This window comes from Scleropages formosus, chromosome 24 (genome assembly GCF_900964775.1).
Source record: "Scleropages formosus chromosome 24, fSclFor1.1, whole genome shotgun sequence".
NCBI classification, from domain to species: domain Eukaryota; kingdom Metazoa; phylum Chordata; class Actinopteri; order Osteoglossiformes; family Osteoglossidae; genus Scleropages; species Scleropages formosus.
The window spans coordinates 6,606,601-6,632,315 of NC_041829.1; the positions used below are offsets into that span (position 1 = coordinate 6,606,601).

The 25,715-nt window shown below is 42.0% G+C and overlaps 2 protein-coding genes across 2 annotated transcripts in view; one reads left to right on the forward strand and one right to left on the reverse strand.

The window, feature by feature from the left end:
* The window catches only part of elapor2b (endosome-lysosome associated apoptosis and autophagy regulator family member 2b), a 32,621-nt gene extending 30,680 nt beyond the window's left edge, over positions 1-1,941 (forward strand). Inside the window, exons 21-22 of the mRNA XM_029248960.1 lie at positions 198-360; positions 1,642-1,941. Coding sequence (XP_029104793.1) covers positions 198-360; positions 1,642-1,710 — 232 coding nt within the window. The 3' untranslated portion in view covers positions 1,711-1,941. The remainder of the gene's footprint in view (positions 1-197; positions 361-1,641) is intronic.
* Positions 1,942-6,893: 4,952 nt separating this feature from the next.
* On the reverse strand, positions 6,894-23,243 carry LOC108936375 (metabotropic glutamate receptor 3-like). Its single transcript, XM_018755712.2, has 5 exons — positions 22,955-23,243; positions 19,798-20,650; positions 8,272-9,332; positions 7,137-7,311; positions 6,894-6,926 (listed from the first exon to the last, which is right to left on the reverse strand). The coding sequence occupies exons 1-5, from the start codon at positions 23,207-23,209 to the stop codon at positions 6,916-6,918; spliced, it is 2,355 nt and encodes a 784-aa protein (XP_018611228.2). The 5' UTR covers positions 23,210-23,243; the 3' UTR covers positions 6,894-6,915.
* Positions 23,244-25,715: the final 2,472 nt, after the last annotated feature.

Here is a 25,715-nt window from a genome sequence, read left to right on the forward strand (position 1 = left end):
AAACATGCTTATAAAAATTGCACCCACTTTGCAATCTAAATTATGTCTTACTGTTGCTTTGCATGTTGTGGATTCTTGCTTGCAGAGTTGTCATTCATGATGGCGATGATGATGGTGAGAACTTGTTTTTTGATGGAGGCCACATTGCTTCTCTCACAGAACGGATAACCCCTCACCGTGTTCTGCTTTCTTTTCAGGTTGGAGTATAAGTACTCCCGACTGGTGATGACTGCTAGCAGGGACTGCGACATGCCCGCTGCCGACAGTTGTGCTGTCATGGAAGGTGATGACAATGAGGATGATGTGGTCTGCTCCAGCAAACCCTCTCTGCTGGGGAAGCTCAAGTCCATGGCTGCAAAGGTGAGCCGTAAACCACCTTGAGATCCATCTACCAGAATATTAGCCTGTTTCTGGAGGGACATGAAAAGATGTTTTTTGATAGAAACCAGTACATTGATGGCCCTCAGCTTGTGTGATATGTCCTTGACTTACTATTCTGAACAGCGTTATTGTAAGTTGACTTTGTTGTAAATCACAAACTCCATTATACTGTATTATACAGTATAACCACAAGTTAATAACCATAAGTATATAGAAACAACAAGCATGTGCTGTGTTGTATGAATAGACTTTGTTATATTTTTCACTAATTTCTCACATTACACACACACACACATTTTCAGAACCGCTTGTCCCATACGGGGTCACGGGGAACCGGAGCCTACCCGGTAACACAGGGCGTAAGGCCGGAAGGGGAGGGGACACACCCAGGACGGGACGCCAGTCCGTCGCAAGGCACCCCAAGGGGGACTCGAACCCCAGACCCACTGGAGAGCAGGACTGCGGTCCAACCCACTGCGCCACCGCACCCCCCTTTCTCACATTATTTATGATCAATTAATACTGATAAAGAATAATATATACAATACAGAATTATTGTTATTTTTTTATGCAGCGCTATTATTTTCACTTTCACTTCTAAATATATCACCTTCCGCTTTTTTTTCCAGCACTACCAGAACTCTAATTTTTTTCATTTTTTTACTTTGTTGTCATTTTATTTGAAAAGTGACTTGAAGGGAATCATAAAAAGTTTTCTAAATAAAAACAAATTGCTGCTGGACACCAGAACAGTGACTGAGACCCAAACAAAAAGAAATATCTGACCAGTTGATGTTGGAGTGGCAGTCCTTAACTGTTACGATGAAACGTAGAGCTCAAAAAGTAGTATAACAAGATTATTGGGGTGGCAGTCGTAAGTCCAGGTTGTCGTAAGTCGAGAACCACCTGTAGCAAATATACTCCGGAGAACCTTTAATGAGCTCAAATGTCAGAACAACAGTCCTTGCAGGTTGACCTTCAGAGAGTTTTAACCATGATGCACCAACCCTGCTGCTTAACTGAAGACTTCTTCACATTAAGAATGATCAAAACAGATGGGTGTCTCCACTGAATGGTGGAAAGGCTGTTTTAGCGTATGTCTGCCAGTAGCTAATTGGTTTATTTGCAACGTATTTAAATGTAGAAAGGAGTACATTGGAGTGTGGCGTGACGTGGTATAGAAATAATATGTTTTAGTGTGAACCTGAGTTTGGTGCTTAGTGATGGATGCAGCTGTGTGGGATGTGTTGACCTTTCCAGGGGAGCGGTGATGGCAGCGAGTCCGTCCAGTTGAGGAGCTCCAAGGCGGAGAGGTGGGTGTTGGGGTAACGTGGAGAGACTTTTTTTTAAATTGGAGGAGCACAGCAGAGGGATTTCAAATGGAGAAACATATTTTGGAATGACCCAAGAACCCACAGCTCAGCTGGTGACGATGTCAGTACCTGGTGGCCTTCAAAGTGGCCAAAGAGATCTTTCAATAGAGTCTAACACATTGGATGGAGGGAAGTGTTTGGCTTTTTGGGGGGCTACCTGTCCTTTTCGGTCACACCATTATGTGTCAAGCAGCAGGCTCTTCAACAATAAGGATCTGCCCACTTATTCTGGGGGTGAAGGGAATGCCATTTTTCTAGTCCTTCATATCGGAGGGCTGGATCCCATGGAATAACAAAGCGAGAACATCTCTGCCTTTTGCCTTGAACTCGACCATGTGTGTTCTGACAGTGTGGGAAAGACCACCATTCCAGTGAAGAAGTATTAATCAACAAATGAAGATGTCATGGACCTTTAATACACAAACTAAGCCATACTTTTGCGGTTTCTCATCAACTTGCGGGACACTCTGACAGTGTAATATTACTATTTATATGAATTATTTCATAACTTTTAAGTGCAGTTGAGTGAACATTGAATTTTTTGCCTTACCTTCTCTATGTTTTGTGCTAGTTAATAGAAAATTGGACTGGAGATTTGTACAAATATTTTAATCTACTGATGCAGTATTCTTTCAGATTACTAAAAAAATCACAAGTGTGACATTCAGTTATATACTGTATTATATTGGCACACAAGTGCTAAAAATTATTTAATTTAAAAGTTTTTTAAATTAAATTTTATTTCTTTTTTTCAGATATTATGGATCACCAAATTCTTGTACTTCCTCTATTTGTTCATTTATTCTCTAATTTCCAGAAGTCATTTTTAATATATGGATTTTTAAAAATATATACAGTGGATCCTCAACACAATTGGCTCTGAAAGTCTGTTCATAACTCATAAAACTGAAGTCAGTTTTACCACTATATCACAACCAATAATACAGATCAGATTTGTGTAAATTTACTCACATCGGAAAAAAATTATAATGAATAAAGACTTTTTTATTTATGTGTTCATCAGCTTCTTATCCAGAGAAGGGTTTTAATGGTCCAAAGCCCATCCTGGATAAACAGGGCAAGGCAGGGAAGAACCCTGGACAGGATGCCAATCATTCCAGAATTTTATGCTTTGACCTTTTATTAATGTAAAACAACATTAGCCGGGTGACCTTTGCTCCACGACAAAAAGAATTTTTTTGAAGCAAAGTGAAAAAAAATACAATAAAAAAAAAAAATTTCTTTAGAAATATTTGTATTTTTATAAATGTGTAACTTGAATGTTTGTAACACAAGGCCCCAGTGTACTAAAATGTCATTTAATACAGACAAAATATATGCATTTAAAGAGTAAATATAAATTAAATGTAAAATACAAAATGTAATGACACAAAGACGGTCCAGAGTGTGTGGATTGCAGTATGTTGCTGCATGTTACACACCATTTCCTCTTTTAATGTTTGTCCCTTTTCATAACCCTAAGTGAAACACATTCCCAGCATCCCATTTTCAGTTTTTTGGCTAAAGCAGTGATCGTTTTGGGAGGACATGGAGGTCAGTGCTTGCTGGGTGGTTCAGCAGAATAACACAGGGGCCCAAGTCCATTAGAATTCCACTGAGAGCAGAGGCATTGGGATGCGAGAGCAGGACCAAAAATACCATCCCAGAAAAGCCTCTCGAGCGGGACCCAGAAAGCGCTTAGTTTCGCTTGTCCTTCCCCAGCATAAGTGGTGGATAGAAGCTTTTGAAAAGCAGCCTTTTAATCACGTTACAGGCTTTCACAGAATGCATCTGTGAGCGAGCTGCAAAGCAGTGCCGCTAAATATCTCACTGCCCAACTATAGTCAGGGCCCCGTTTTTAAATCGTAATAAATGTGCTTGGGAATAAAAGACTGATAACATTAGTTAATGTTCAAAACATTAAAAGAAATGGCAAAGTGGGGAGAAAGATCTCCTTAAGGATTTAATCAGATCTTAACACATACCAGAATTCAGTGTTCTCATGGTACATCAGAAACCAGAGAGGCAAGAAAATAAACAGATAGCTTTTAATTTTTATTTATTTTATTATGATGCCATCATGTCCATGTTATTGCACAAATAATGAGCACTGAGCTATTGCTTGATGATTAGGTAGATCCAGCCAAGTTCAATATGGTCCAAGAACACAGGATCGCTTTTTTTTAAATGGGACGCCCGAAAAAATTAGATATATGAAACTAAAATTCTTTCTTGTGTGTCAGATGTGTGGTAAAGCATGTAGTGGCATCTAGTTTCAACAAGTTATGTCGCTCCATCACTTAGTTATTTGCCAGACTCTAGTAGCTCCTTGCATCCCTGCAACCTGACTCTGGGTATATTGACACATTCTGGTGTGGAGTATTTCCACTCCACTGTTCCACGAATATGTAATATATACTGTATTAAGATATGTCTAAGAGAATTCACAATCTGTATTCATTTAAAAAAAAATATTACGGGTCACTCTTGACTTACCCATGTATAATAATGATACGGGGACAGCTGGTGGTGTAGTGACTGCTGCCTTCGGACCCAAACATTTGAATCCCACCACTAGCTGTAGTGCCCTCGAACAAGGTACTTACCCTAAATTGCTCCAGTAAAATTACCCAGCTGTATAAATGGGCAAATTATTCTAAGTACATTAACATCGTAAGTTGCTTTGGAGAAAGTGTCAGCTAAATGGATAAAATTGAATATACTATATATTATCTACACATATAAGGGCAAACCCATTCGCAACACTAAAATCCATGTCTTCATCCTTTAATGAGGGTTGCTGCAGATTTCACAACACTGTAAACCAGGGATCGATTCCACGGGCTGTCATCCGTAATGATCACACATGGCATTTGCCAGTGGGGAGCCCAACGCAGGAGAGAATAAATAAGACACACAGAATCTCCCTGATAAATAACATTAAATCTTGCAGCATTTCTATTTGCTTTTTGTTTTAGTTCAATATAACAATAAAAAAGGATCCGGGGGGAAATTAGATATGTTTCGCATTTACGCACTCCTCAAGACAGTGAGAGTCTTATTATTCACAATATAAATATTAATGTTATAGTTTTTATTAACTGACAGTTTTTATGAAAAGTCACCTATATTTTTTATTAATTTAAACAATACTTAATTGGAGTTCAAGCTTATTCACATTTATACGTGGTAGAACCCCTCCTGAGCCTTTAAGTGGTGACCAATAGATTGCAATACTACATCCTCAGCCTCTACCTATTCAAAGTCTTCTTTGCCAACATAAACATTATACCTCAGTTTACCAACACAGAATCGTAATGTAAAATAAAAAAAAAGAATGAATCTAAAACGTATTGCTAACAATTGAAACTCTAATGGCTATACATTAACTGGCACAATTCGTTCCCTGGTTTAATGTTTATTTTGTGAGTGATGATTTTTGACATCTTGACAGTGGTTGGTTGGCATGTGAGTTCAGTTCACCTGGAAACTCCTTTATAAAGGCATCTTTACCGAGAAACTCGCCACCCAGTCAAAATGGAAGACGAACTAATACGCTTAATCATGATCGTTTATAGGTGATATTTTCAGGTATGTAACTACCAATGGTTGTATATTTGTATATTTTGTACTGTGGTTTAGATTAAAGTTGAACAAAGTACTGTTCAAACTGTTTATACCTTCTCTTTATTGCTACCTGGATGATTTTTTTTCAATACATGTGGCTAGCTGTGGAAGGCTTGCCAGTTAATGTCATGTTCCAGGTGTCATTCCTTGGCGGTTTCTTAATTTTTTTGGTGAGTGACCAGACTCGCTTCTTCCGAAGACTTGAGTCCACCTTCGACATTCACATTCACGTCTCCGCCAAGGCAGGCTGCGACTTGTTTCGACAGCGTGTGGTTTAATTCTGATAAATTCAACACACTGCAACCAAAAAAAAAAGTATCTCATGCAGCGTTTTCTTTCCATATATAAACACGTCATACAATTCTCTGTCTCATCCTACATGCAACAAAATGTAACACTGAAGCCTTTGTATAAAACTACCAGACAAATTAAGGCACAAAGAGCCACTGTTAAACAATATGATTACTACAATACCATCCACCATTGGCCATCACTAACATTAATGGTATAACATTGATACCATGATCTAGAACTTTCCACCTGTGAGTTTTCTCACTGTTGTGATTGTTTTCAATGCCAGTGAGGATTTGGTGGGTTTTGCATTGCCTTCCCTTTCTATAATACTGTCAACTTGTGCTGTTTAAACCATCGGTTCAACATAATGTACATATATACAACATAGAAATGCATCCGCAACCAGTAATTACAATGAATTCTACAAAATGACATGAAAAAGTATTGCCACTGGTGCATTCAGTTACCCCAGTCTGTCAAAAACCATTAAACAATGAATCTCATGGTTATTTACAAAGCATAATAAACTATTAAAAACAAAGTCCCAAAAAACATTCTATAAATTAGTTTTTTTCCTACAACGTTGTCAGTTAATATGTACAGCCCTTAAAAATAATTTTATTTCTACATAAATTATTCTAGGTCATAGAAGGTGCACAATATGTGCAAATTTGCTAACAGTCTAACCAGTCTAATAGCTGGGTCGAGGAGCTTCGATGGAGGTTACAGGGAGGAGGTGGTCGAATCGACAATCTCCCTCCCGTTGCACACGGTCGGGACGTAATGGGCACTCATAGACGCTGGAAAGGAGAGTAAGAAATGTGAACACCCCTGCCTTGATAGGCTCATCCTCATAAAGTCATCACAGTACTTTGTGTTTTTCTAAAGCCACAAAACTGGGCCTGTATCAAACAACCTATAACACCTTTTCCTAGGTAGAACGTGCTACTTTTTTTTGACAGGCACAAATAAAAAAAAAAAATCAGTACAGTCAATTAATTAAAGCTACTTTTACTGCTTTTTTTTTTTTTTTAAAAAAAAACTACACTGATTTCTATAAAGTGTTACATATTATTGTAGTTACCGTGAATATAGGTGAAGAGGACAACAGGTGCCTCTGAATTGCATTTTGCAGGTGAATTTCTGTGTGTATGTGTGTGTGTGAAAGTGCCTTGCCACATGCTGGCACCCCCGGGTGTGTCCCACCTTATATCCTAGGTTTCCCGGGATAGGCTCCAGATCACCGCGACCCTGATTGGATAAGTGGTTACTGATCATGGATGGACAGATGGACACAGCATGGTATGCATTATGATTATAACATTTTTGACCATCTGACAGTCCATTTCGGTCTCGTCCACGTTTGTTGCCATGAATGTTATGGTAACAAATGGGATAGAAAAGAAAATGCATCAATTTATTATGATTTACATGAGATATAATTTTATTTGTAGCGTGTACCATGTGAGTATGTGGTGGCGGTTCCACTGACGCTGAACCGGTTCAGGTTGAGCCGATGACTCGTCACGTTCTTCTGTGGCTGGAACAGGATGATGTGAACCTTGGGGGCAAACATGCATCCCAGAACCACAAAGCCGCTCAGGCTGACCGATATGCACAGGGTGGTGGTCTGCACCTGCAGGGGAAGGGAGAACCTAGCCAATCATGGGCGAAAACATGGTTCTGGTGTGATTACCCCGTGTTGAACGCAAAATGAGCCCAGGGGTATTTATCTGCAGTAAACTGTCCCTGGGGGCTATTTCTTCCAGGCTGTAATTACAGATCCATGAGTGTTAAAACCACACAAGTTAGCTTGGCATCTGAAGTTAGTCTGAGTGCTTGTGAAGGTCGCAACTAGTGTAATTAAATCAAAATACTAATCCAAGGTGAGTAATAAAGACCTCAGACAGACTACCCATCAGCCTTCATGAATGGTGCTGCTGATGTGTGTTCAAAGGTGCAGTAAACCCTGTATTTAGTATCGTGCTATTTCTTTTACTGTGTGATTTTAATGAAAATTTTCATTTTTTCAGCCATGTGAAGGCAATTACCACTCTCATACCATCTTGACAAAGGTGTTCATATGAGCACTTCACTTTTATGTAAATTTTAAGTTTACGGCTGTACGTCTCCGCAACTTATTGCACAAGGGCAAGTTTAAAAGGACAGTATCTGCAACATATTTTGTAAAAAGTAAAAACGTTATTGTGGAAAGTTTTTGGCTTTTCCTTGTATATTTCGTGAAAGTATTGTTTTAAAAAATAGGTTTGCACAGTTGATATGTTGACATCGTTTATTATCGCTATGATATTGATTTCACAATAGGGGGTGTAGTGATTAGAATTTTCGCCTTGCACTTGATGGACCCATGTTCGAATCCCCCCTCCTGCTGTAGTATTCTTGATAAAGATACTCACCCAGAACTGATATGATTAAAAAGACCATGTTATATAAACCAGCCAAGTCAGTGTAATTCACCTAACTCTGAATGTCCCTTTGGAGGAAAGTATCAGAAAAACAAACATAATTTTCACAAGAAGACTGTTCTAGAGGTTTTCCTGCTCTGCAATTATCTCTTCACTCAACTTTTGCTTACTCTGTAATCGCTGGAGGTCACGTAAAAGATGGGCAGGAAGGCGAGCCAGATGATGCAGGTGGTGTACATGGTGAAACCAATGAACTTGGCCTCGTTGAAGTTCTCTGGACACTTCCTGGTCTTGAAGGCGTACACGGTACACAGGACAACCAGCACGACGTCATAGGACAGGGAGAGCAGCATGCTGGAGTCCCGCACGTTGCACTTGAGCACGACCGTCTCTCGCTTCTCGGGCAGGGTGAAGCGGCGGGTGCCCGGCGCCTCCAGCAGCAGCCAGACTGCAGCGGCGAGCAGCTGCACGGAGATCAGGCTCAGGCAGATGAAGACCTGAGAGCTCGGGCTGATGCAGCGTGGCCGCTGGGCCCCGTCCTTGACCCCGCCGAAAATGCGCGCGATGCGGTTGGTCTTGGTCAGCAGTGCTGAGTAGCACACGGCGAAGGAGGTGCCCAGCCCCAGACGGCGGAGTGCGCACACGGCTGGTGACGGCTTGGCGATGAAGAAGAAGGTCATGCCGTAAGACATGAGGACGCCCGACAGCAGGATGTAACAGAGCTCGCGGCCCGAGGCTTTCACCAGCGGCGTGTTGTTGTGGCGGATGAAGACGCCGGCCACCAGCAAGGTGCAGATAAAGCCCATGCAGGCGATGGCCACGGGTCCGATGGCCCAGGCGTCCTCCCACATGATGTAGTCCTCCGGCAGGTCGTAGCATCCCGTCAGGTCCTCGCCAGGCCACTGTCCAAGCCCACAAGGCACGCAGGTGAACTCGTCCGCCAAGTACTCGTAGGGCTCGCAGGGCGTACAGATCCAGCAGCAGAACTCACCCGCTTGCATCTTCTTCATCTCATTGCGGGCACAAGGGTCGCTGCACTGGGAGGTGGGCACCAAGAGCCGAGGCCACCGAATCAGATCGTCGTTGAGGGTCAGTGTCTCCGCCCACTCGCCCACCTGTACGTAGCTGTACTTGTCCACTCCCTGCTGATAATTGAAGATGTTGTAGCGACCCATTCCGTCACCGTAGGAGTCAAACTTCACAATGTTGTCAAACCCAGGAGAGAAAGGAGCTGAAGGTAGGAAAGAGATTAAATTAGGGACATTGAGAAGGACATCAAGGACTTAATAGTCCATCATGAACCTCCGTCACACTCACCCTCTTGAATCACAATTGAATGAACTTGAAAGTCGTTATCACAGAATGAAACACAATATGGTGTAACATTAATCTGGCCATTTAACACAAATGTTCCAAATATGTCAGTAATAAATGAAATACTTCTTCAGCAGCAGACATATCAACACCGAGATCTGTAGGAACTGCAGGAAATGTTCCTTGCGGGAACATTGGATTTCTTCCCTTATAATTACAGCACATTGCTTCTTACGTTGCTATACCTAATCTGATTCTATGACTTGGAGAACTGCTTCCAAACCTGGTATTGAACTTGAGTCCTTGAAACGTGCTATTATAATCAAAGTTGGAGGGGTGGGAGCAGAGCGAGTGGCACATTTCGTTATTCCTTCAAATGATCTGGGTTTGAATTCCTATTCCTGCTATAGTACCCTTGATCGAGGCACTTACCCTGAATTCAAGCGGTAAAAATTACCAAGCTCTATAAATGAGTAAATCCTTGTTAAGTAGATTATCTAACACTGTGAGTTGCCTTAGACTAGATAATAATAATAACAGCAGCTATAATTTCTGCAGGTTACACCCTGGATTTTGTTACTGTGCAGCATCAAAGTTAAAGTGAGGACATATTTAAGAGTGCATCCACCAGGCAGCTACTTCCAACTTCTCTGTATACTTTTTCTTTTTTGGCCTTTCAAGCAGCTTGGATTCTTTTATAGCTCAAAGGCTTTTTGTACTGTAACAGAAAAAAGAAATTGCAGATATGAAGGCAATTCGTTGTTTACTGTCCACCGTGGTCCATGTGGTTAAAACAATAATGATGCAAGTTCATCTGTGAATCGAGATCAAACAAGGGACTCTGGAATACATTGGATTGGCTCATCAGTGGAGCAGAAGGTTGTGTTTATGACCCCCATCAATCACTCTCAGACACTTAATACTTGTACTGTTATTATGATATTATTGTATGTGCTGTATATTATTTTCACTCAGAATATGTCACCAGGTTGGCATATGAATTATCTCTTTGTCTTGAATTCCATTATGGAATGACAGATAAAATTCATATGTATTCATAACTAAAAAATCTTCATTATTTTATCAAGTTAAAGTTAAATCTGTTTTATCTATTACTTACTGCTATTGTTATCAACTCCTATCTGTTTTACTATTACTTTGCTTTCTAAAACAGAGATCGAGAAGGTTTCCATGACACTCTCCTGTGAAACAGATATTAAGAAAATAGCAGAAATTGAATAAAATAACAAACAATAGACAAAGCAAGTGGAGATGTGGTGGTGCAGCGTGTTTGGCTGGGTCGTCCTCTCTGGTGGGTCTGGGGTTCAAGTCCTGCTTAGGGTGCCTTGCGACGGCCTGGTGTTCTGTCGAGGGTGTGTCCCTTTAGCCTCGCGTCCTGTCTTGCCAGGTTAGGCTCCAGCTTGCTGCAACCATGCTTGGGACAAGCAGTTGTAGAGAGTGTGTGTGTGGATGAAGCAAATGAAATGTGTAACCGAAAGGTTCCTTGCAATTCTTCTGTCAAGTGTTTTAGAGAGATGAGGGCTTTAAAATGAACTTTTACCCAGACAGTCATGAGAAGATATGATTCTATCACACATTTTGAGTCATGTATTTGTTCCATGCATATTGAAACTTTTACCTGAAGCCCGAGTTTATGCAGCTAGATAATTTTATGGAGCAATTTGGTTCAGGCACCAGTTCAGGTAATCTTCTGTTGGCCTCTACAGCAGATCCTCTCTTTGCATGTACATAAGCAATGAGTTTGTGTCTTTTACCATTCTGCTGCCCTTTAACATGTTGCATCAAAGTTTTTATGAGATTAAGATTTTTAACTTTGATCATTAATGACAGATATAAAATGAAATATTCACACAGACATTTAATGGTTATTATTAACTCCTGAAGAGTGTCCCAACACAACAGCAGAAAATTCATCCATTGTCCAGAATCACTTGTCCCAAGCAGGGTTCAGGGGGGGACACCCAGGACAGGACACCAGTCCATCACAAGGTACCCCAAGCCAGGATTGAACCCCAGATCCACCACATAGTAGGCACTGGCTGAACCCACTATGCCACCATGCCCCCCAGCAACAGAAAATTCCACATTATAATTAATATTTGTTAGACAAAGTCAACTTAGAAAGTTAGATTTATATACTTGTAATTGCCAATTTCTCTTGGATGAATAACTTTATCAAGCACACTACTGCAGAAGTTGGGATTCAAACCAAGATGCTTCCGATCTCAAAGAGACAACCTTAACCACTACATGAGTCGCTGCTACAAGCTTTAATATTTATTAGTGGAGCTAGTGAGCTTGAATCTTTAACTCAGAGTAAATTAATTGAAATGTCTTGACTTATGTTAGGTAACTGTAACAGATGAATGTATGTATGTGTGTGTAGCCTGTGTGCCTTTCAGGGAGATGATTGGAAGTGGTTGGCACTTAAAAGGAGGGTTGGAACAATAGAGGGACACAGACTTCCTGCACCCAATGAATTAAGAGAAAGGAGGCTGGGGGCAGACTCCTGCAGAGGAAATGAACAGGTGGTTTGGAAAGGCATGGACCTTCTGAATGTTTGCTGAGACATTTGCTGTCCACCTCAGCTTACCTACAAACAGTCAGATTCCTGTAGCTGTACAAAGTAGGTATGATTATGTTTTCAGAAAATGTAATCTTATTATTTTTTGGTGGGGAAAAAAAAAAAAAAACTTTTTTGGAGTACTTTACAAACAAAGGAAGACAAACTGTTGTCCCTGGTGAGATCCTGCTGCTGTGGAAAACATCAATGCCGGTAAGAACAAAACTAAACTTCTGCATATTCCATTGCTGATTCATTTATTTGTTTATATTTTGGCAACCAGAGTAGAAACAAAGGCGCTTGTTAGGTGCAGCTGATGGTTAATTGAGAATGAGCCACTAAAAATCTGGTGTGGGAATTTGCTGGAAGAAGATGAGTAAAGTTTAGGGGAAAAGTTCTTAAAATTACACGGTGCATTTCCCTGCAGACATACTCACCCAGCTTTATGTTTAATTTCAGTTTTTATTCATGCCGTATAATGTATATCAGACTATGATGGTGCTTTGGCGGGTTATGCTGTGGCCTCACAGCTGCAGGCATCAGGGTGCAAATATCGTGTGGACTTCAGATGTTTTCCCCATGTCTGTGGTTCCTTCTCTACATTTATTTTGCAATCTAAATTCAGAATAACCAGTAATACTGATGAGATGATAATGCCCGTGAGACACAAAGTTGTTTATGAGCGAGTGTCCTTCAGTGTAACCATGGCCTATGTTGGAGTCTGAACATTGGATGGATATTGTAACACTTGCACCTTCTCTGTTCAGCTTTTCTTTAAAGTCCTACAATGGACCCAGTGAAAAAGGATTAGTCATCAAAAACAGAGACACTGTAAGTAGGAGGCAGCAGTTAGAAAACTTGTGCTCTGCAGTCAAAAGGTCCCATGTTTGAACCTCCAAGTGGAAGCACTTGTGACCAAGGTACTTGCCCTAAACAATATAGAAAAAGTGTCTGGATCTGTAAGTGGGTAAATTCTTTTTAACTAGGTTAGTATATAAAGGTATCGGCTAAAATTATAATATAGAAGACCCTTTATTTCCCAGACTTATAACTTTTTGCCAATATCCACTGACAATCCTGCAGCATGTCCAGTACTGGAGGTGCAAAAAACCATAAACCTTAAAAGCCTCCAGAGATTCATGAATCAAATCAACACTTTGCATGTTATAGCTATTAAATGTTATGTCATTCTCCATTATGTAATAAAGAAAACAGTCTCAGGATTTCTGGTTACAACTTGCATACATGAATCTGCTAATAAAAATGGGAATAATTTGTCATTTGGGGAACAAGATGTCTCGCTTTATTGAATATTACACCTGTTGGGTAAAAAGCAATTCTGCTAGCCAAGGTGTACCTGTCTCTAGAGGGCAGTATAAGATTTCAAACTCTTCCCAAATGAACTCTTTCCATATGTACGATGAGTATGAAAGAGCCATTGAATGAGACAAATGCTTGACGTTGGATCAAAACAATGCCTCCCGAAAGTACACTACAAGCTGCCACACTTCACACAGGATTGCTCTTCACATCACGAAACAGAATTTGCATAATGATCTTCTTTAATTATATTTACGGGCAGCACAATGCTGCTGATTTAACTTAATGAACACGGCATCCTAGAATATAGATGCAAGTACCTCTTGCGTTCTGCTTCCCATTAAAGTTATGCTAGGAAAAAAGTACCTGATCCTCACTAATGCTTTCTATCAAAGTTCAGTGGAGCTTCCTCCCACAGGTAAAGGGAAAAATCATATATATCAACATCTGAGGAGTTAGCTTCTAACTTTTATGTACTCCATGACAGAAGTATCAAGCGTCCGTTTCAGAGTGCACTGATTTTCTCGCCATTTCTTGTTTAGAACCCTTTTGAAATGCCATTTGACAGCTCTGCTTAATGCTCCAGTGAATTTTACTACATTTGCTTTGGGCACCCAGCGACTTGGTCACTACATGTGACTTTAGCAACATTAGCCTGTTGCTGAATAAGGGAGGCATAACTAGCAGCCTAACATACAGTTTGCATGTTACTTGCTGGTAACTAGCAAATAATAAGCAACAAATAACACCCAAGTACGATCCATATCATCCAAATCATCAGTTTCCATCTGACACGCTGTGTCATTTACATTGTCTTGTTTAGCAGACCCTTTTCTCCAAAGCGACTTTCAGTGAACTCTGTTTAGTGTTATCAGCCCACACACCTTATTCACCAAGGTGACTTACGCTGCTAAATACACTACTTACACTGGGTTACTCATCCATACATCAGAGAAACGCACACACACACTCTCTCTATCACTTACTCACGTTATGAGTGAACCTGAAGAGCATGTCCTTGGACTGTGGGAGGAAACCAGATCACCCAGAAGAAACCCACACAGACACGGGGAAAACATCAAAAACTCCACCCAGACTGGGTGGGGATCAAACCCACATCCTCTCACACCACCCAGGCACCCTAAGACAGCACCGCTACTTGCTGTGCCATCCCACCATCTCATGAATCCTCTGAATTTTAAAACTGTTTCCTTATGATTTCAGACGCGTTCGGAGATTGAACAAATCTTAATCTTTATTAAAAAAATATATATATATATATATATATATATATATATATATGGCTATGGTGAAAGAGGTCAGTGCAAATATACAGAAAGAAGGATTTGTATTTAAGATAATAGTAATTGGCTGCATGGCTTGTTGCTTATTCCATAGTTTTTTTTTTTTTTTTTTTTTAAGGATTATACAATGAAAATTCTGTCCATATTCTTCAGTGTAAGAAGAAGAGAAAGAATTCTTAATATGCTGCTGAGAAAATAAGTGCACAGCTCAGCTTTATATCTCTTCATCGGCTCTTTGGTGTGTATTACACTCAACACACTGTTGAAATATATTCCTCTGTACTGTCACTGGTGTTTGTACAACACAGAAATTCACTGGGGAGGTCAGAATTAGGGAGACGTTACATTGAATCCAATTAATTTCAATAGGATTCATCTCTCTTATGGATCACACATCCAGTGTCATGCCTACATGACGTCTTCTTATGCCTTTTAAGATTTAAATTTAAAAAGTCTAACAATGTATAGCAGTGCCTGAGCTGAGGGTTGCTGTTATTTGTCCAGCCAGCGTGTTGCCTGGTGCTTCGTTGAGTGACAGCTTCAGGTTTCAACCCTGAGGGCACAACTCGGAGGTGCTTCTGGGTAGAATCCCCTCATTAGAGAGATGCAAACAAATGCAGGTGCTGTTCTGGAGAGTGACACCTCGCCAGCTGTCTCTGTAGCTTACTGATGCTCCGGGAAAAAAAAAGCCTTGTGTTTACCCACATCAGATGTGATGAAATTTGTTTCATTAAGTGTTGGCTCTAAAGACTGGGGTAATATTTGCATAGGATTATATGTAGTCTAGGAGCACACATGTAGCAACAGTGTCTTAAGAATGAGCAAATTTTGCTCTTTCCTCTCAGTTACAGGACGCACTCAAGCACTGAAAACCTTTTTTTTTTTAATATAACATTCACAATTCATATAAATTTGCTTACTAAATACAGCTAAATATTAATCCCAACTGAAATTGCTCCATTGTTTTGCCGCACATATACAACAGCTAAGTGACACGACATCAGAGACACTGGAAACCCACTGGAGTAAATAAGAATAGCATTTTGTTAATGTGTATCAATGAAAAACTAAAAAGTAGTACTGGCATCTCTGTACCAATGGCGCTGGAGGGGGGAGGGGACACACCCAGGATGCGACGCCAGTCCATCTCAAGGCATCCCATGCAGGAGTCAAGCCCCAGACCCGCCAGAGAGCAGGACCCAGCCAAACCCACTGCACCACCGCCACCCCCCCAGAACGTAGTAATTTTGGGGGGGGAACTAATGCTACTCCTGTTTTATATCAGGTCACACGTGACATTCTGAAAAACACACTTTATTCCACTATACTGCCCTGATTCCCTTCCCTGATTCTTCCTGATGGATTTTTGCCCTGAATTCCATCAATATTAATAATCATTTCAAATGTCGACATGGGGAGTATACTTTCAGTACCTCAACAGGAGTAACAAGTTCCAAATTTTCATAAACTTTCCTAAATCCTCAACCATGGCAATGGGAAAGGCAACAATACATTATATGAGATCATTTTATTATCTGCGATTAGACAGCTGGAAAATTCTTTCCCTTATTCCGATCTTCTGAGACGCATCCATGTGTCAGGCGATGTGAAGATGCTGAATTCGAGACAGGCCCCTATGGGAATTACCGGTGTTCAATGTCTGTCTGCCCTTTTTCTGTCTGCTTGAAGAGGTCTACAGTTAAAGGATACCTTGATGGCAATGTGTACAAGCGGACGACATGATGAAAGCTAGACGGCTCAGATGGTTGTGCGCTCCCTCCCGTTCTCCACGGATACCAGCTGCGTTCAGTCAAGGCTACCAGGCGAGAGGCGCGAGCTGAAAGTGTCCTCCGCTCCCGACGTGTGCGAGTCACGCGCACGGGGAGTCGGCCTTGAAGTCCGCGGTACATCTGCAAGCTGCCTTTGTTCGCTCGCCGTGTCGGCTGCCCTCAGCACGGAGCCGTCTTGTCAGAGGGGCACCGAGGAACGCTCTAGGTTTTATTAATGCCTTTTCTGTTTTTGTCTTGCTCTGCGGTGTCCGTAGGGGTACCTGCTCATCCATTTGCCAATGAGGTCGCTGCCCGGGGTTCCCCTTCTGCTTGATGCACACAGTAATATTAGATCTCTGAGCTCCAGACAGCTTGAACTGTTCAGCTAAGAGACCCAAAAAAGTAGATTGAGCAGCTGTAGAGCAGTAATGACCACTGGCACCAGGTGGCGTAGTGTTTAGCGCCTCCGTCCTTCTCTGGAGGTACTCAGGGTTCAATCCCATCTCTTGCTGCAGTACCTTTGATCAAAGTGCTTATTTGTAGTCAATACAGTAAAAGTTACCCAGCTGTGTAAATGGGTAAATCGTTGTCAGTATCTTAATGCTCTAAGTCACAACGGACAAAAGTGTGAAGTAACTAAATAAACTGTCACAAAATGTTCTTGAGATCATAAAGACTAACGTGTGAGTTTAGCAAAGATACATTCATGTTTTGTGTTTCCCTGCACTGATTTGGATCAACAATAATAATAATAGTAATAATGTATGTACTAGACCTCTCTCCTACAACAACATTTCTGTGAATATGGGTTACTAGAAAATTTTACATAATTTAGATAATCTGTTCTTCCTAATTGTAGAATTACATAACTGTATGAATAAAACATGCTAGGTATAATATTTATGTGAATATTCCGAGTTACACACTCATAAAGAATTGTCATTCTTTATATGATGATAGTGGTATCCTGTTTCCTTGCTGGGTAAAACTCAAGGTCCACACATTCGGATGGAAAAGTGTCTCCTCCAGTCTTTAAGCTGGAATGTGGTCTGAGTGAACGCTGCTTGCTGGCAGGTTACCGTTCAATTCGCAGCTCAATATTGCCCCCCTGGGCATTTCGCTCCTGCCTTCTGCAGAGCTGCGGCAACACAGAAATATTGCGCACACAAATAATGAAAGCGCAAGGAAACGGGAGAGCAAATCGCATTTATTTGTGCCGGAGAGCCTTGCAAGCGCATCGCTCTGCTTGGCAGTAAATTGGTGGATGGAAGAGTGAAGGGGGGGGTTAGGGAGTGGGGGTATGCTGCGGGATGCATCTAAAGGTGTGTGTGGGCTGGGGGTGTCCAAGGTCTTAGAGAAAACATGCAACTGAAGACTGAATGAATGCTGCAGTTGGGGAAGATTAAAGCTCAGTGCACAACCATGGTTTAAGCTCGCTCCGCCATTTGGGAGCAGCTGGGATATATTCAGGTATATCCAGCAGGGTCTGAAATTATTGTACCACTTGCTACTGTACAATATCACTATTCATCGAAAGAGTTCTGTACATGGGAAATACACAAAATAACACAATATGACAGCACGCTGGTGAGTTATAGATACCCTGTCTGCTCATACCTGCGTTTATTTTTCTACTGTGGTGAAAGCACCTTGCTGTAAATTATAACTCTGCTCTGTTGGATCTCGGATCTCTGACACAGTCTGAGATGTGCAACACCAGCATGGCCTTGATCACCAAGGTCATGGAGATGTGTGATCTGCCCACACCTTTTCACATATGTTTTCACTGAAGTTTTTCAGTGCACGGTGGTATAGCAAGTAGCGCTGCTCTCTCACAGTGCCTGGGTGGTGCAAGAGGATGTGGGTTCGATTCCCCCTCAGTCTGTGTGGAGTTTGCATGTTCTCCCTGTGTCAATGTGGATTTCCTCTGGTTTCCTCCCACAGTCCAAAGACATGCTGTTTAGGTTCCCCATAGTGTGTGAGTGAGAGAGAGAGTGTGTTCCTTTGATGTATGGATGAGTGACCCATCGTAAGTAGTGTATCTAGCAGTGTAAGCCACCACCTAGCAGTGTAAGTCACCACAGTGAATAAGGTGTGTGGGCTGATAACACTACATAGAGTTCATCTGAAGTCGCTTTGAAGAAAAGCATCTGCTAAATAAATAAATTACAATAAGTGTTTTCATGCTGAGTTGTGCACATCAATAAAACTTCCGTTTGGAATTCTGCTGCCATACTTGAGGCAGCCAGAAATGTGTATCCTTCAATAATGACAACCACAAGAGACGCAAATGTTGTCACCTCGGCTTCTAAATTTTCCTTGATAACGAAAAGGTGCAAACCCCCACAACATTGCCGCTGTAGTTACAGGGGTTGTTTCTGCCGGAGAGAGGGAATCCCACAGTGATCTCTACGATCAAAGATGAAAGCCATTCAACGGGTCGCTGCATGAAAACATCACGGTTGAATTTTAAAAAAAAAAAAAATCATTAATGGCAGTTGGCGGCTCGAGCTGCACAAAGCTGGGGCCAGCTTATAATTCATTATTCATCGCACTCGTCTTAATACCCTTCGGTCGCGACAGAGGTCCCGGCGCAATGCTGGCTATTACCCTCGTAACTGATGGCACTGAGGAGCCTTTATTTTCCAAGGTAATGCATCAGATGTTCTGTTGAGCTTGTCACACAAATGATGTGGTAGTAAATTACACCAACATTGACTCTGAGAAGCACTGAGCCGACTGACAGCTGGCGGTAGAAATAGCTGAGCATGGATGGGTCACAGCAGGTGTTGAGGGTCAATTTGAAAAGGGGTCCCAATTACTGAAGAAGAATGAGGCTGGCTATACCCCAACGGTGGCCGATGTGCTAGGCTGGGAACCGTCTGAATGAATATAGAGACTGGCTTGCTATCATCCTCGGACAGCTACCTGTACCTTGTTGCATCACAGCCTGAAATGTACAGGTCGCAAATTTCATGGCGAGTCGTCTGCTGGTGTGCTTCATCCAGCTCATCCAGTTCGAGTAAGGTCTGCCCCTTTAGCACCACAGCCACATTGCCCCCTTTCCCTCCATGTGTCCTGCCAAGCTGAGAGGGCTATTTGCACAGACTGTTTATTCTCAGTGTGAGTTCACTTATCAGGACATGTGAAATAAGCACACTTAACCTTGAAGTTCAAACCTCTGAATATGACGTTACTGTTTATCTACACCTCTCTGTAGTCTTGAGAAAACGCTGGCAAAGAATGAGAACTGACTGCAGCTGTATAATCTGCAGTACTCCATCTGAGCTCTTCCTGCCTCAACTTGACCGTAAACTGAGCTCAGCTGGACATTAACTAGCATCTGGTATAAGACTGGCCTACCATCACCAAAGTTTTGAAAATCATGTCAACGAGAAGGCTTACCTTTGAAACTGACGTTGAGCAGGTAGTCCCTGTAGAGTTTCCTACCATCCAGAGGCTTCATAGCATCACAAAGGCGCGTGGTGTTGGAGCATAATGTCCGCTGCATCTGGTGCAAGGCATGAGCTAAGGCATAGACCGCATTCACCACAAACATGATCTTTGACTCTGGCTCAAAGTTTGTGCGGTCAATAGCCAGGTGCTTCACGCATGGTATCCGTAGGCCATCCCCGCTTAGGGAACATTGAAACTTCTGCTCCCAGAAGTCCCTGAACCAGGGGTTGCGCCTGTTCTTGGCCGGGTCAAGGCGCTGGAAGTAGCGATTGAACTCCCTCACAGGGTGGGCAGCCAGCTCCAGGGTGATTGCACCATCAGCCACTATCTCGTTGCCCTTGACAATGCTCTCCTGTGCTCCCCAGCCATCGCTGGCTATCCAGGTGAAGGATGCGTTGAGACGATTGGCAGCAGCCAGCAGCTCGCGGGCATCATCACTGCGCATAAAGAGCACAGCCACACGGGCGTTGGGTTTCTGTTGCAGTTGCCGGATGACTGCATCGTATGACTTCTTGGCGTTGGAGCGGCCCACCTTCTCGGATGTGGCAATGCAGATGTTGCGCAGCCGGGCCTCTTGCTCAAAGGCCTCAATTCCCGTCTCTCCATAGTCTCCCTCGGATGCCACAGTAGATACGTATGTCCAGTTGAAGAAGCGCAGGATTTCTGCCATAGCCTTAGCCTGATAGAAGTCAGGCGGGACTGTCCTGGCAAAGTAGTCATACCTGGACTTGTCGCTGAGTTTAGCACTTGTGGAGGCATAGCTGATCTGAGGGATCTGAAACAGTCTCAGCAAGTTGGCAACCTAGAAGCAAACAATTACTAGAATGGCAATTTGGCTTTGGAGGCATCTTAATTTTATTCAGTTACCTAGTGACATTTTATTTATTTGTAATTATGGCATTTGGTAGAAAGTGTCATGGTCTAACTTGAATTGCCAAAATGTTTAAAGTCAATTTTAAGACTAAGAATCTGTCTTAGTGGTGAAATTTATTTTTAAAAAAAGGTGTCGGATAAAGTTTTGTAAATAACTGTATATACAGAATTTTAATACACCTGGACACTGTCAAAAGCTGTGCTTTAACAAAGTTTGTTGAGAAACAAACCCACTAAAATAAAAAAAAAAAAATCGGAATAAGCTCTAAAAATTGTTCAGTCACAATACTTTAACCATAGGAAACTTTATACAGTCAATTTGCTCAGAGGGTTTAAGTCAAAGAAGTTCTTGTTTCAAATGATAATGATGATATGAGCCCCCATGTGCCATTACTCTGTTTTACTCTATTCCTGTAATCACCTGTTTGACATGGGCTAATAGAGCACAGTATAGTCAAATTGAATTGTGTGTAGGTTGGTTGTTTACTGCACTTTTAATGCTTTCTGATACTGGTCAGGGTCAGTAATGTTACATACTGTAAAGGAGAAAAGAGATATTTTGTCTCAGATGACATCTGGAAGGTCTTGGGGAGCTGCTTATTTTACGGTCTCCTATGAGAAGTTTCTAAGGGATTCTGAATGACAGGAGCCAAGAAAACTCAGAGGATTGTACGGAACACTCGTGAACTGAAAGAACTTGCAAACAACCCTTGTCAATATTAACCCTCACAGCAAGAACTGCCAGTAAACACAAAATTAAGTTTAAACTGTATTTTTGCAATCAATTGCACTGTGAGTGACAGGCTGCTTACAATGTCAGGAAAGGAAGAACCAATTTTCTTTGTTCTGCTGGGTTAAAGTAATTTGACATAAATGTATCTCCATGCTGAGTAAGTCCTGTTAAAATGATTTCTAGGTATTAAAAAGAGAATGAAATAAAATTGCTATCAAAATCACTCCCTGGAGAGAGGGGTGAGATAGCCAGAGCAAGAATACAAAGGGAACAATGGTTAATTTTTCGTGTGATGGATAACGGTGATTATCGGATGGGAGCATCGGCTGGGGTCCTTATTCTCACTGGCTTCGCTCTAATAGCGAGAAGTGATATCTCGAATTGAAAGGCAATTTAACGATTCCTGAGGAGATAGGGAAAGCTGTCTTTTGTACAGCTCAAAGAAGGGAGGAAAGGTGGAGTGTGGGGTATGTAAACCTATGCAAATTTCCTCCGTTTTGTCCCAAGAGCTCTTAGAGACCCCCGAATGCATTAATGACACAGCAAAACGGGGGCCTGCTCTCTGAGAGTCCCAGGAGAGCTTATGTGGAAAAAAAATGAATTAGAAACAAAGGCATTTATAAGCAGTGTGTAAGTGGTTGGGTTCACTTGGTGCTGCAGTTTTGTTTCTGGCATGAACACTAGTTTATAATGAGAGGTTAAACTTCAGGACTGTGTTAACTAGTCTGTATATTAAAGGTCTAACATTTGCATGCAATGAAATCAATACATTTAACATTTGACATGTCGGTTCATTATCTGCAGCGTTCTACACGATCCCCAGTTTATAAAATAAAAATTTAAGCTGTAAATATGTGGTTGATCAATCTTTGTAACTTCCATCTACATGTTAGCTAATTTTTTCTTTTTTGGAACATCAGGGCATCATCGTTTTGAAACTTCCTATAAAGTGATGATGCTAGATCATGACAACAAATTATTATTGATGATGATAATAGTAATGAATTTTTTTTTTTGCTATTCCTGTTCTGCTGTAATGGCTGTTCTTGATTAAATTTATAGATTGTATTCATATATATATACACACACACACACACTGTATACACACATGTATATCAGTTTACCTCAGTAATGTACAGGGTTTATGTGTGTGTATGTGTGTGTGTGTATATATATATATATATATAGGGGGTGCGGTGGCGCAGTGGGTTGGACCGCAGTCCTACTCTCCGGTGGGTCTGGGGTTCGAGTCCCGCTTGGGGTGCCTTGCGACGGACTGGCGTCCCGTCCTGGGTGTGTCCCCTTCCCCCTCCGGCCTTACGCCCTGTGTTACCGGGTAGGCTCCGGTTCCCCGTGACCCCGTATGGGACAAGCGGTTCTGAAAATGTGTGTGTGTGTGTGTGTGTATATATATATATATATATATTTAATAATATTTTATATATATAATATATATATTTATATATATATATAAATTTCTGCACTGCTGGTGTTTATTACCTGTATTGAGACACTGCTGTAAGAGCCCCCGATGACTCCGGCAATGGCCAGTGGGCTGTTGTCCTGCAGCGCGTACGAGCCATCGGGACAGATGAACTCTGTGTCGTCCACCTTGGTGAGTGAGGCCCTGACGAACTCCAGCGCTTGCTCCAGTGCGTAAGTGTCGCGTGAGCAGGTGTCCAGGATGTGCACGCCTAGTGCCACGCCAGGTAGCAGCGCAGGGTCTCGATTGATTTCATCGACGGCGAAAAGCATGGCTTCTAGGCGCTGGATGCCGCGGTCCTCGTTGATGCGGCCGCACTCGTCCATCCCAACGCCCTTCTCGTGAACTGGGAAAAGCCCTCCCAGCACTAGATCACCGTCGATCTTGATCTCTTTCCTGCCGAAGCCAAGGTCCCCCAGTGAGGGAGGGACTCCTTTCGGCAGCACCAGCAACAGCAGCAGGATGGTCTGGAACCTGCTGGGCATTGTGGGGCAGCGTTATTGCACTCTCAGGCAACTAGTGGCATCAGCAGTGGTGTCTGTCCATGGAAGGGTGAAGAAACTTCTTCTCAGCAAAGACATGGAGGAGGGGGCTGCAGGAGTGTCTGCTGGAGCTCTGCATGTACAGCAGAAATAATAACAATCAGTTCTGAGATGATTTTGAATGCCTCGCCCTGTTAGTCTGCTGTACAGTAAGATGACGAGTAGCGCCGTTTTCTCACAGTGTCTGGGAGGTGCCAGAGGATGCGGGTTTAATCCCTGCTCATTCTGTGTGGAGTCTGCATGTTCTCCCCGTTTTTACATGGGTTTCCCCCAGTGCTCTGGTTACCTCCCACAGGCCAAAGGCATGCGCTTCAAGTGAATTGGTCACTCTAAATTGCTCGTGTGTGAGAGTGTGTTTCACTGGTAAACAGATGAGTGACTCTGTACGGTACACATGTATTGTAAGTCATTTTGGGTAAAAAAAAAAAAAAAGGGTGTGAGTTAAATAATACTACATAGTGTTCACTGGAAGTTGCTTTAGAGAAAAGAATCTGCTAAATGAATAAATGTAAATTGTCCCACTCTAATATGAACATGTGTAGGACATTGATTTTTGGAGGTTTTATGAATTATTTGTATTACTTTTATTCTACAAAGTGACATAATATTAAGCTACTTAGTGTAATGCAACTTATTTCCCCGTTCTTACAGATGGGTAATTTTTAACTGATGTCAATTTTTAAGCTTTATTAAGTTACTTCAACAGAAGGTGGGACTGAAACCTACAACCTCTGAAACCCAAGGCTGATATTAACCCACTAACCCAATTTACAACTGAAAAAACAAATTAAATTCAAGTTGCCTTTCAGTTCAATCTACACACACACACACACATTGTCTGAACCGCTTGTCCCGTACAGGGTCACGGGGAGCTGGAGCCTAACCCAGCAACAGGAGGCGAAAGGCTGGAGAGGGAGGGGACACATTCAGGAGGGGACGTCAGTCCACCACAAGCCACCCCAAGCAGGACTCGAACCCCAGACCCACTGGAGAGCAGGACCCGGTTCAACCCACTGTGCCACCGTAACCCCCAAGTTCAATGTACTTTCTATATAATTTGAAGGGACATTACTTCTAATGAGACATACATGGTTGACACCATCAATGTGACACTATTTTCTCATTGCTTTTTGGCTTTGCTATAAAGAATGACTACAAAAAAAAAAAAAAAACCTACCCAGATTCCCATAGGGCCAACATGGAAACAAGTAATTGCACAAAAAAGGCCAGGTAATGTAAGAGAAATACACTCCTTCAGAAACGAGGTCTCGGAAACAAACTCGGTATTGATTTTACCTAGAGAAAACTGAATTTTTGTCACATACAGCTACAGCATGTGCGATGACTTCCCGCTCTGACTTTTTCTGAATTCCTGGTGCAAATATCAGTCTTGTTTCGTCAGAGCCTACATTGCCCTACATTGCCTGATTAAAAAAGCAGCTGTGTTGTGACTGCAACACTTGGCAAAGCTGCATTAATCTCATTTGCTTCCCCCTATTCCCTGGTTCCCGATATATTAGCGACTAGCCTCTGGAACCAAGCTGATCTTCTGCCAGGCTTGGCAGTGGCGCTAAGTCAGACAGCAGTCCAAGGGACGGGTCCCAGGTCCACCCCCAAACCCAAACTTGAACAACAGGTGACGTCCGTCTGCGGTTGCCGTAAATGTCATTGAAATTACAGAATGAGTGTTTTCTTTATGATTTGAACGGAAAAGTGTGCCGCGGGAGGGTTTAGAGAATAAATTAAAAAGGAAAAAAAAAAAAGAGCAAGAGCAGAGAACTGATGGATTGAACATTTCAGCAGCAGAAAGGTGTTTTCCACACCTTTGCTGGAGCAGAACACCACGATAAACACGTCTTCTGACAGTCGGAAGAAAAAGTCCCTCTGGAGATTTTAAATGGGTATAGCGATTAGGAAAGCACGGCCTCAATGACGCTCTTACCCCATCGCTGACAAATGTATACGTGCTGATGAGAAAATCCTCCTAGACTCTTCTAAATTTTCAGATGCACGAGGTGTGATTTTTTTTTTTTTTTTCTTTCTGCATTTCATGTGATTTATAAGCACTGAAGCAGCAAGACACAAAAATGTCTATAAAATAAAACCACCAGCCTTTACGGAAGCATTAGGAATAGCAATAACCGTGTAATGCGCAGAAATATTATATGGTCCCTGAAATGGTGAAAACCTCGGTGTCCTATGCAGTCATGTCTTTGTGAGACAATTAATAAAAATA